This window comes from Elephas maximus, chromosome 7 (assembly GCF_024166365.1).
Source record: "Elephas maximus indicus isolate mEleMax1 chromosome 7, mEleMax1 primary haplotype, whole genome shotgun sequence".
In the NCBI taxonomy this organism is placed as follows: Eukaryota; Metazoa; Chordata; class Mammalia; order Proboscidea; family Elephantidae; genus Elephas; species Elephas maximus.
The window spans coordinates 106819207-106831457 of record NC_064825.1 but is presented as its reverse complement, the minus strand read 5'-3'; the positions used below and the strand labels follow the sequence as shown (position 1 = coordinate 106831457).

Genomic DNA, 12251 nt, shown 5'->3' with positions numbered 1-12251 from the left:
TGACCCTACAGGACAGAGTAGAACTGCCCTATAGGGTTTTCAAGGCTGTAAATCTTTATGGAAGCTGACTGCCACACGTTTTCCCAGGGATTGGCTAGTGGGTTTGAATCACTGACCTTTCAGTTAGTAGCTAAGCACTTTAATCACTGCACCAACAGGGTCCAAAACACTCTTCTCTACCATAAAATTTATTTATTATATTTGATACCTCTCATCACTTCAAGGAAGGCAAAGGTTTTTACTCTTTTGTTCATCAATGCATTTAGAAGAGTGACTGACACATAGGATATTTATAGATATATGATGAATGTATTTGTGCTTGCTATATCCTATGGTGGCACACTGACAAGGTTTGAAGCCCATCATGTAATTCATAAGAACCATATGATGCATCAAACTGTAAAAAAGATGTTGTATATTTTTTTCCATGCTCTATAAAGGGAATATTTTACATCTTTGTTCCTCAAGCTATAAATCAAGGGATTCAACATGGGGATAACAAGGGTATAAAATATGGAAGCTACTTTATCACCATCAAAGGAATGACTGGACTTGGGCTGCATGTACATAAAGATTAAAGTCCCATAGAACACTATCACTACCATCAGATGGGATCCACAGGTGGAGAAGGCCTTGTGCCTGCCCACAGCTGAGTTCATCCTGAGAATGGCTACAAAAACAAGCAGGTAAGAAACAAGAACTATTAAAAGGGATATAATCAAAGCAAAAGATGCTAAGATGAGAGTGATCAGTTGAATTTCATATGTGTTTGAACAGAGCAAAGATATCAAGGGGTTAGTGTCACAGTAGAAATGACTGATGACATTGTAGCCACAGAAGGATAAATTAAAAATCTTTATGGTGATAAGAAGAGAAACAAATGCACTATAAAGATAGAGGATTGCCACCAGCAACAGACACAACCTTTGTGACATGATGACTGAGTAGAGCAGAGGATTACAGATGGCCACATAGCGGTCGTAGGACATTGCAGACAGAATGAAAAGTTCACCATTTATGAACAAAATGATGAAAGCTAGCTGTGTAGCACAAAAATAATAGGAGATTGTATTTTCATCCACAGTGAAATTGACTATCATTTTGCGCCCCACAGTTGTTGAGTAACCAAGATCAGTGATAGCCAGGTGTCTGAGAAAAAAGTACATGGGAGTTTGTAGCTTGGAGACCATCTTGGTGAGGATGATGATGCCCAAGTTTCCCACCACTGAGGTCATGTAGATGATGAGGAACAGCCCAAACAATGGCGCCTGCACCTCAGGGCGGTCTGTGATTCCTGTCAGAATGAATTCATTCAGCGCTGTTAGATTGTGTTTGTCCATCTTGGTCTATCAGGGAACCTATTCTGGATAGAGGCATCAGCATAGTCAATAGGTTTTATGTAGCATCAACTGGTAGATCTTTAGTATACAAAGGCAATATGCTAAATGAATAAGATATAGCTATACTTCCCAATGTAGTTATTTCAAATTAAACCCACCTTCCACAAATAAAGTATAGGCACATGAAGATACAGAGAGAGAGAGAGAGAGAAGGGAAGAAGGAAAGAAAGAGAAATCTAACTTGTTATCAAGTGGGTAAAATTTGCTCCCCAAAGAACATTTGTCAGTGCCTGAGATATTTTGGATGTCACAACCAGGGGAAGGGTACTACAGGTATCTAATGGAAGCCTGGGAGGTTACTAAACATTCCACTCTATATAGGGTAAGTCCACACAATAAGAAAATTCCCTGCCCAAATGTCACTATGGCAGAAGTTGAGAAACCCTGATATAAACATAGCGTTAGACACAAAGATGTAGGTATATGTGTACATGTAGATGTACATAGACATATACATGCACAAATACATATACACAATACAGACACATACACACGTACATAGATGGGATTCCTGGTAGAGCAGTGGTTAAGAGCCTGGTTGAGAACCAAAAAATGACCTTTTGAATCTATCATCTGCTCTTTGAGAAATCTTTGGGACAGCTGTATTCTGTTCTCTAGTGTCTCTGTGAGTTGGAATCAACTTGATGGCAATGGGTTTCAGTTTTTTCCTTTTTTTTTTTTAAATGCATGTAGATATATGAAACAAAAATAAAAAAACTTAAAAACTTAAGTGGTAGGTATATGGATGATTACTAAACTTTCTTTTTCATTTATATAATGACAATTAAGTAATGACATTTACAAAATTATTATACAAATATTAGTTTCATTATAAAAATTTTAAAGTGCAAATTCACCAAATGTGTGGAAACATTTAATATGCCTTACTTCAAAACATAGTCCTATAAAAGCCTTTGTGCCACAGGTGGTACAGGCTAAGTCAACACACTTGACAGGTATTGAATACATCTATTAACAAGGAAAATCTATTCGATCATGGTGGGGATTACCTGTCTTTATACAGGGAAATACTCCAGGTGCTAGACCCATGCAGATATAGTCTCTGTTATAGCTTCGCTTGTGGTTTACAGAAAAAGATGCTTTCTTTACTCACATCTGCAAAATTTCCACTTCCCTTCAGGGTTATTGGAAAAATAGTGATTAAATGTTTCCATGCATTTAAGGTATCGGTACGTAAGTCTCAAATATCATGTATATTGTGTTGTTGTTATTTTTAAAATGATGATGGTAAGTTACCTGAAAGGAGTTTTCTTTCCATATGTCTATGTAAATCCTTCTTGTGTGACCTAGCTTCTAAGTCAGGGTTATGATGATGAGTAGATTCAGTGGTGTGTTATCTGTGTAACTGAGCCCAGCCCTGCCCTCTTCCATCCTCAACTTCGTGACTAAAATTGGGCCATCAGTGTGCCAAGCTTCTGGATTATACGTCTTCTACTTTACTTAATGTATTTTAATATAAGTTGATGGACTGCTTACCTAAAGTTCTGCAGTTCAAAACCATCAGTGGCTTTGTGGGAAGAAGATGTGGCAGTCTGCTTCCATAGTTATTTACAGCCTTGGAAACCCTATGGGATCACTATTGAGTCAGGATCGCCTTAACAGCAGTGCATTTTAATATAAATTTACTTAAAATATGTCTTACCCTAGGAACATTTTCATTATAACTCATATACTAAGTTGTTTGTAACAAATCAGATACATTTTCTCATGGAAGTATCCAAGATAGTGAGAGGAAATTTGAACAAATTGGGAGAAAGTGAGGTCCATATCATTGATTTTATATAATGAAATTTCATTAAAATATTCCATTTGGATAAAGAAATCCTCTAGGTTAATATTATATAGTACATAATGCATATAAACATTAATATATTTGAATTAAAATGTATATATATATCCCTAATATACCACAGATTAAAAAAAAGCCAGAGAAGGATGAGAATGGCAGTTTAAGGTAAAAAAAGGAATAGTTTGAAATGACACTACTTACATGAAAATAGCAGTACCAGCAGCTTCTGAGTCAGGAATAATCAAGCAAATAGAAAAATACACTAGTATCATATTAAATAATAAAATGGCTACAGGGGAAATACACTATTTCATATAAAACATTGCTTGTAAGGACACACATTGCTTATGTCAAAAAAAAAGAAAAAAAAAAACTGTTGGCCTCTTTCTGCCTAGAGCAAAGGAGAATGAAGAAAACCAAAGACTTAAGGAAGCAATTAGTCCAAAGGAAATATGGCCCATATGAACCACAGCCTCCTCTAACCTGAGACCAGAAGAACTAGATGGTGCCTGGCTACCACTCTGAACAGGGTCATAGTAGAAGGTCTGGGTACAACAAAATTCAAAAAAAAAAAAAGACCAGATTTACTGGTTTGAAAGAGGCTGGAGAAACCCCTGAGACTATTGTCTTAAGCCAATCTTCTAATGTGAAATTATAGACACTCCCAGTGGCCACCTTTCAGCCCAGTAACAGATGGGGCTATTAAATTAAACCGTAAAATCTGTGAAGAAAAATCAACTATTGGAGACCAAAAGGCCATGAAGGCGAAGAGATCTGACTAATGGGAACAGGAAAAGCCACGGAGGAAATGAGAAGAGTGCTGATAATACTTTTTATAAGAATCTTTGATTGGAAAATTAATTTGTTATGTAAACTTTCACCTAAATCACAATAAAATGTTTTGTTTTTTTAAAGAGGTAGTGAATTGGGCATTAGTAAATATTACAATTAGGAAATCAACTATCATCAGCGAATGCAATAAAAGCAATATAAATCTTCTTTTGTTGCAGTGATGAAATGCCGGAGGAAAAAAGTTCTTATATTGGGTAAGTACTGCTTTTCCTATAAGGTAAGGGAAGGTAAGAGGACTTCCTCTCGACAACTTTGGAGTTCCTTGAAAAGCGCCAAATTATTTTTCATAGTTCACTATCTTTATTGAGTATCTAATTAATTTTACAAAGCTGTAGTCTGAGAAAATTATATCACCTTTCTGTAAGATTCCACTGGAAATTGAAGAATGTGGTATCTATTATACTATCTTCATAAAACTAGGTGCTTAAAAGTTCCCTGAACTCTGAAAATTGCTTTTCACATCCCAACATGAGTTGTGAAATGGAAATTTATTTGTTTCTTCATCAAGGGATTAGCAAAAATGGACATTTATACAGGTAGTTAAATATACATTAACTACCAAATTACATTTGAGAGGGACGTAGGAAGAGCCTAGAGCCAGCTTATAACTAAGGATTTTGAAGAACATCAGCACTGGAGACTGAATATCTGCAGCTGCATAATTCTGCTACAGTATTTTTTAATACTGTTCATGCTTCCTTTACTTTCATATTTAACTATAATATTCACATAATTAGGCCACCTGGGTGGCCCAAACAGTTAAGCTCTCAGCTACTAACTGAAGGTTTGGGGGATAGAGTCCACTCAGAGGCACCTTGGAAGAAAGAATGACCCGCTTCTGAAAAGCCACAGCCATTGAAAAACCTCTGGAGCACAATTCTCTGACATGCATTGGTAGTTATGAGGCAAAACGGACTCCAGGGCTTTTTTTTTTTCCCTTTGTTTTTTATTCATGTAATTCTTTATATAAAGTAAAAATATTATTTAGCCGTATAATGATACTGTTTCAAAGATGTCTCATGAGTATTTAGCCTCTGAAACAAAGTGTGAATATTTGAAAAGTAGCATGCCGGAGAAAGGGAGAGAGATCCTGGTCTCAGGCACCATTGGAAAGTAGAACGCACGCAGAACTGAATCAGACATCCTGATATTTTGCAATGACTAGGCCATTGAATAAAGGTGGGACCCTGCAAGTGTCACTGAAACAGTCTGGATATTGGTAAAATATGGAAATACTCTATTTTTTTTACCTGTAATGAAGCCTCTGTCTTGACTCCCACATGTGTTGCTTAACACGGCATAGGGAGAAGAATTTATGGAATTTTTTTCACCCATGGAGATTTTCCCTGAGGAGGTCCCAAGCAATTTGTTGATTGTTCCTGAAGCATTTGAAAGCTTAACAAAATATCTAGAGGTTGTCTGTTAATTGTCCAGGACAATTTGTATTCACGTGTGAGCAAGTTTTTCTTCATACAGTGTGTATAAAAAAGTTTTTCTTCATATAGTGTGTATACACGCCTGTATTTATCTATTTCATACGCTCTTACATTTTATTCTTTGCTAACTTTCCATCTTTACCACCCAGGTATCTGGATTAAAATACTGTATCTATAAAACAAAACTATCAATATTCCCCTTTCCTACAGTGGTCTCTTCAAACAGATGGCCAAATGAAGAAATGCTTAAGCACTTTTTTTTTAAATAATTTTTATTGTGCTTTAAGTGAAAGTTTACAAATCAAGTCAAATTCTCACATAAAAACTTATACACACCTTGCTACATACTCCCAATTACTCTCCCCCTAATAAGACAGCCCACTCTCTCCCTACACTCTCTCTTTTCATGTCCATTTCTCGAACTTCTAATCCCCTCTACCCTCTCATCTCCCCTCCAGGCAGGAGATGCCAACATAGTCTCAAGTGTCCACCTGATCCAAGAAGCTCACTCCTCACCGGCACCCCTCCCCAACCCATTGTCCAGCCCAATCCATGTCTGAAGCGTTGGCTTTGGGAATGGTTCCTGTCCTGGGCCAACAGAAGGTCTGGGGGCCATGACCACCAGGGTCCTTCCAGTCTCAGTCAGACCATTAAGTCTGGTCTTTTTATGAGAATTTGGGGTCTGCATCCCACTGCTCTCCTGCTCCCTCAGGGGTTCTCTGTTGTGTTCCCTGTCAGGGGAGTCATCGGTTGTAGCCGGGCACCATCTAGTTCTTCTGGTCTCAGGATGATGTAGTCTCTGGCTCATGTGGCCCTTTCTGTCTCTTGGGCTCGTAATTACCTTGTGTCCTTGGTGTTCTTCATTGTCCTTGGATCCAGGTGGGTTGAGATCAATTGATGCATCTTAGATGGCTGCTTGTTAGCATTTAAGACCCCAGATGCCACTCTTCAAAGTGGGATGCAGAATGTTTTCTTAATAGATTTCATTATGCCAATTGATGCAGATGTCCCCTGAAATCATCATCCCCAAGCCCCTGCCCCTGCTACACTGGCCTTCCAAGCATTCAGGTAACCACTTTCTTGTTGCATTATTTTAAAGTCTTCAGTGGAATAAAAGTAATGCATTGTGCATATGTGAGGCATCACTTCCTTGTTTGCTGTTGTTATTGTTGCTGTTACTGCTATTATTCAGGTTTTTTAAAATTTTTTTGTTAGTTGTATTTTTTGACCTCAGGAACAGGAATTTTACCCTTGCTCTTCATTTCATGGTCAGTTGCCATAATTTGTCTGTTTCAGTTTTTTGCTTGTTTTATTTTACTTTATTATATTTCAACAGTGTATGTTTCCCCATTCCGTCCAATTCTTATTTCAAAACATCTTTCTCACCTTCACACCTATTTGGCTGTGCTTGACATACGAGCTTTCATATCAATATACGCTTGTGTCTTAGACTGGGTTCTCTGGAGAAGCAAAACCAGTAAAGTGTGTAAATATATGTATATAGAGATTTATATTAAAGAATTGGCTCATGTGGCTATAGAGCCTAGAATTTCCCAAGTCCATGGGTCAGGATAGAGCCTTCTGCAGAATCATGTAGCCACAGGGGCTGACAGACCCAACATCCCCAGGTCAGAAAGCAGAGCTCTTGCTCACAGTCTGAGAAGATCATGGATTTCTAAGATCGGCAGGCAAGACTGCAGTCAATATGCTAGGCCAAGTCCCAAGAACCAGTGGTCAGACAAACAAGAACCTGCTGCAGGATACAGAGCTAGCAAAAGGCCACGAGCCTTGCCAGAATGTCCACTTATATTCGATGCAGGCCATGAAGCCACCATTGAGGCTTCCCCTGCTCTGCTGCGGTTGCTTCCTCCTTCCTCGAAGCCTGCCAAGCCAAGGTTTCTAATTGCAGGTTGGCCTGACATCGCTGGGGCCCTAACCGCAGTTTGCATTTGGTGCCAGAATCCCGTGCATGCACAAACCAAGATCCTGTTACATGTGCAGGACCTGAGGAGCACTGGCCCTAAACTTGACCCCGGAGCTGAACATCACAGGAGAGGAAGATGGTTTCCCTCACACAGCAGTGCCCCGGCGGACCCACTTGAAAAGTGAAAGTTCCCTTCCTTTGCAGCATGACTCAGCACCCGGATCTCCAAATATGGGCTTGGGAGGGCCTGAGGTTTCAGATTTAAGGCGCTAATCCCTATACCCTGGGGCCTGGAAGACATAAAAGCTCCCCACTCCCGTGGGGCAGGGAGCTTGTGGTCTTTCGGCTGCTAGGTCCCATATTGCTCCTTGTTTGCACAAACAATAAATTTCCATTTTCTGTTTTCCTTGCAACTGGTGGTGTGGTAACCATCTTATTTTGATAGGTTAATAGGATAGGACAAGAACCCACCTTCAGTTTACAGCCACACACCCAAGGAAACTCCCTTTCAACTGATTGACTGCTCACAGCAGATCCCATCATGGAGGTGACCATGTTATATCCAATCATAAAAGTGATCACGAGGGGGGTGGAGCCAAGATGGCGGACTAGGCAGACGCTACCTTGGATCCCTCTTACAACAAAGACACGGAAAAACAAGTGAATCGATCACATACATAACAATCTACGAACCCTGAACAACAAACACAGATTTAGAGACGGACAACGAACTAATACGGGGAAGCAGCGATTGTTTTCAGAGCCTGGAGCCAGCGCACCAGTCAGGTACGGCACAAGCACAGAGACCTGCTCCACCCCCCTGAACTAACCCCGGGAGGGGGACCAGCCGGTTCCACGGGCAGCGTGGGACGCAGCCGGTAGGAGAAGTCCCCGGGAGGCAGTGACTGGTCTTGGAGCAGAAAGAGCAGCATCCGAGCCGGGGAACCGTCCCGCAGGGATTTGGACTGGACGCAGGTACGCCATAAACACGGAGAGTTGCTCCACCCCCTGAACTAACCCCGGGAAGGGGACCAGCCGGGTCGCGTGGGCGGCGTGGGACGCAGCCGGTAGGAGAAGCCCCCGGGAGGCAGCGACTGGTATTGGAGCGGGGAGAACAGCGTCCCACCCGGGGCACTCGGTCACGGCACAAGCACGGGGACCTGCTCCACCCATCTGAACTAACCCCGGGAGGAGGCTCAATGGGTTCTCGGGGCGGCACGGCCACGCGGCTGGAGGGACGAGAAGTCCCCGGGAGGCAGCGACTGATTCTGGAGTCGAGAGTGCACTGTCCCAGTAGGGGAGCCTTGACGCTGGGCGTGGGACTGGAAGCGGAGGATCTGACTGTGACTCCAGCGGGCCAGACCCCCTGGGGGCAATCTCCACACAGCCAGCACACATAGGCGGCGCGCGCCCACGGGAACCTCAGATATAATAGTCATTCCAAGCAAGACAAGCAACTCTGGCTATATTCTGAGGTGCTACTCTCCTATCTCTCTGTTCCCTCCCCCACCCTCCCCAGGCGGCTTCATTAACATCTGAATAGCCTGAGCCAGAGGGAGAACTCTGATAGGGATCTGAATGCATTTTTTTTTTAGCGGATTTTCTGGAAAAACTAGTTTCCCGGTGATGGCTTGGAGACAACAATCCATATCAAACCACTTAAAGAAGCAGACTGGGACAGCTTCTCCAGCCCCCCAAACAAAAGAATCAAAACCTTTCCCAAATGAAGATACAATCTTGGAATTATCAGATACAGAATATAAAAAACTAATTTACAGAATGCTTAATGATATCACAAATGAAATTAGGATAACTGCAGAAAAAGCCAAGGAACACACTGATAAAACTGTTGAAGAACTCAAAAAGATTGTTCAAGAACATACTGGAAAAATTAATAAGTTGCAAGAATCCATAGAGAGACAACATATAGAAATCCAAAAGATTAACAATAAAATAACAGAATTAGACAACGCACTAGGAAGTCAGAGGAGCAGACTCGAGCAATTAGAATGCAGACTGGGACATCTGGAGGACCAGGGAATCAACACCAACATAGCTGAAAAAAAATCAGATAAAAGAATTAAAAAAATGAAGAAACACTAAGAATTATGTGGGACTCTATCAAGAAGGATAACCTGCGGGTGATTGGAGTCCCAGAACAGGGAGGGGGGACAGAAAACACAGAGAAAATAGTTGAAGAACTCCTGACACAAAACTTCCCTGACATCATGAAAGACGAAAGGATAGCTATCCAAGATGCTCATTGAACCCCATTTAAGATTGATCCAAAAAGAAAAACACCGAGACATATTATCATCAAACTCACCAAAACCAAAGATAAACAGAAAATTTTAAAAGCAGCCAGGGAGAAAAGAAAGGTTTCCTTCAAGGGAGAATCAATAAGAATATGTTCTGAGTACTCAGCAGAAACCATGCAGGCAAGAAGGGAATGGGACAACATATACAGAACACTGAAGGAGAAAAACTGCCAGCCAAGGATCATATATCCAGCAAAACTCTCTCTGAAATATGAAGGCGAAATTAAGATATTTACAGACAAACACAAGTTTAGAGAATTTGCAAAAACCAAACCAAAGCTACAACAAATACTAAAGGATATTGTTTGGTCAGAGAACCAATAATATCAGATATCAGGACAACACAAGGTCTCAAAACAGAACGTCCTGATATCAACTCAAACAGGGAAATCACAAAAACAAACAAATTAAGATTAATTAAAAAAAAAAAATACACATAACAGGGAATCATGGAAGTCAATAGGTAAAAGATCACAATAATCAAAAAGAGGGACTAAATACAGGAGGCATTGAACTGCCATATGGAGAGTGATGGAAGGCGATATAGAACAATACAAGTTAGGTTTTTACTTAGAAAACTAGGGGTAAATAATAAGGTAACCACAAAAAGGTATAACAACTCTATAACTCAAGATAAAACCCAAGAAAAATGTAACGACTCAACTAACATAAAGTCAAGCACTATGAAAATGAGGATCTCACAATTTACTAAGAAAAATGCCTCAGCACAAAAAAGTATGTGGAAAAATGAAATTGTCAACAACACACATAAAAAGGCATCAAAATGACAGCACTAAAAACTTATTTATCTATAATTACGCTGAATGTAAACGGACTAAATGCACCAGTAAAGAGACAGAGAGTCACAGACTGGATAAAGAAACACGATCCATCTATATGCTGCCTACAAGAGACACACCTTAGACTTAGAGACACAAACAAACTAAAACTCAAAGGATGGAAAAAAGTATATCAAGCAAACAATAAGCAAAAAAGAAGAGGAGTAGCAATATTAATTTCTGACAAAATAGACTTTAGACTTAAATCCACCACAAAGGATAAAGAAGGACACTATATAATGATAAAAGGGACAATTGATCAGGAAGACATAACCATATTAAATATTTACGCACCCAATGACAGGGCTGCAAGATACATAAATCAAATTTTAACAGAATTGAAAAGCGAGATAGATACCTCCACAATTATAGTAGGAGACTTCAACACACCACTTTCGGAGAAGGACAGGACATCCAGTAAAAAGCTCAACAGAGACACGGAAGATCTAATTACAACAGTCAACCAACTTGACCTCATTGACTTATACAGAACTCTCCACCCAACTGCTGCAAAGTATACTTTTTTTTCTAGCGCACATGGAACATTCTCTAGAATAGACCACATATTAGGTCATAAAACAAACCTTTGCAGAGTCCAAAACATCGAAATATTACAAAGCATCTTCTCAGACCACAAGGCAATAAAACTAGAGATCAATAACAGAAAAACTAGGGAAAAGAAATCAAATACTTGGAAAATGAACAACACCCTTCTGAAAAAAGACTGGGTTATAGAAGACATCAAGGAGGGAATAAGGAAATTCATAGAAAGCAATGAGAATGAAAATACTTCCTATCAAAACCTCTGGGACACAGCAAAAGCAGTGCTCAGAGGCCAATTTATATCAATAAATGCACACATACAAAAAGAAGAAAGAGCCAAAATCAGAGAACTGTCCCTACAACTTGAACAAATAGAAAGTGAGCAAGAAAAGAATCCATCAGGCACCAGAAGAAAACAAATGATAAAAATAGGAGCTGAACTAAATGAATTAAAAAAAATTAGAGAACAGAAAAATAATCGAAAGAATTAACAAAGCCAAAAGCTGGTTCTTTGAAAAAATTAACAAAATTGATAAACCATTGGCCAGGCTGACTAAAGAAATACAGGAAAGGAAACAAATAACCCGAATAAGAAATGAGAAGGACCACATCACAACAGAACCAAATGAAATTAAAAGAATCATTTCAGATTATTATGAAAAATTATACTCTAACAAATTTGCAAACCTAGAAGAAATGGATGAATTCCTGGAAAAACACTACCTACCTAAACTAACACATTCAGAAGTAGAACAACTAAATAGACCCATAACAAAAAAAGAGATTGAAACGGTAATCAAAAAACTCCCAACAAAAAAAAAGCCCTGGCCCGGACGGCTTCACTGCACAGTTCTACCAAACTTTCAGAGAAGAGTTAACACCACTACTACTAAAGGTATTCCAAAGCATAGAAAATGACGGAATACTACCCAACTCATTCTATGAAGCCACCATCTCCCTGATACCAAAACCAGGTAAAGACATTACAAAAAAAGAAAATTATAGACCTATATCCCTCATGAACATTGATGCAAAAATCCTCAACAAAATTCTAGCCAATAGAATCCAACAACACATCAAAAAAATAATTCACCCTGATCCAGTGGGATTTATACCAGTCATGCAAGGC

At 39.7% G+C, this 12251-nt stretch overlaps 1 protein-coding gene across 1 annotated transcript in view; it reads right to left on the bottom strand.

The window, feature by feature from the left end:
• Positions 1-1100, bottom strand: part of LOC126080233 (olfactory receptor 8K3-like) — a 33948-nt gene extending 32848 nt beyond the window's left edge. Inside the window, exons 1-2 of the mRNA XM_049891495.1 lie at positions 962-1100; positions 525-670 (exon numbers count right to left, since the gene is read on the bottom strand). Of these exons, the coding sequence (XP_049747452.1) occupies positions 525-670; positions 962-1100 (285 nt within the window). The remainder of the gene's footprint in view (positions 1-524; positions 671-961) is intronic.
• Between the last annotated feature and the right edge of the window lie 11151 nt (positions 1101-12251).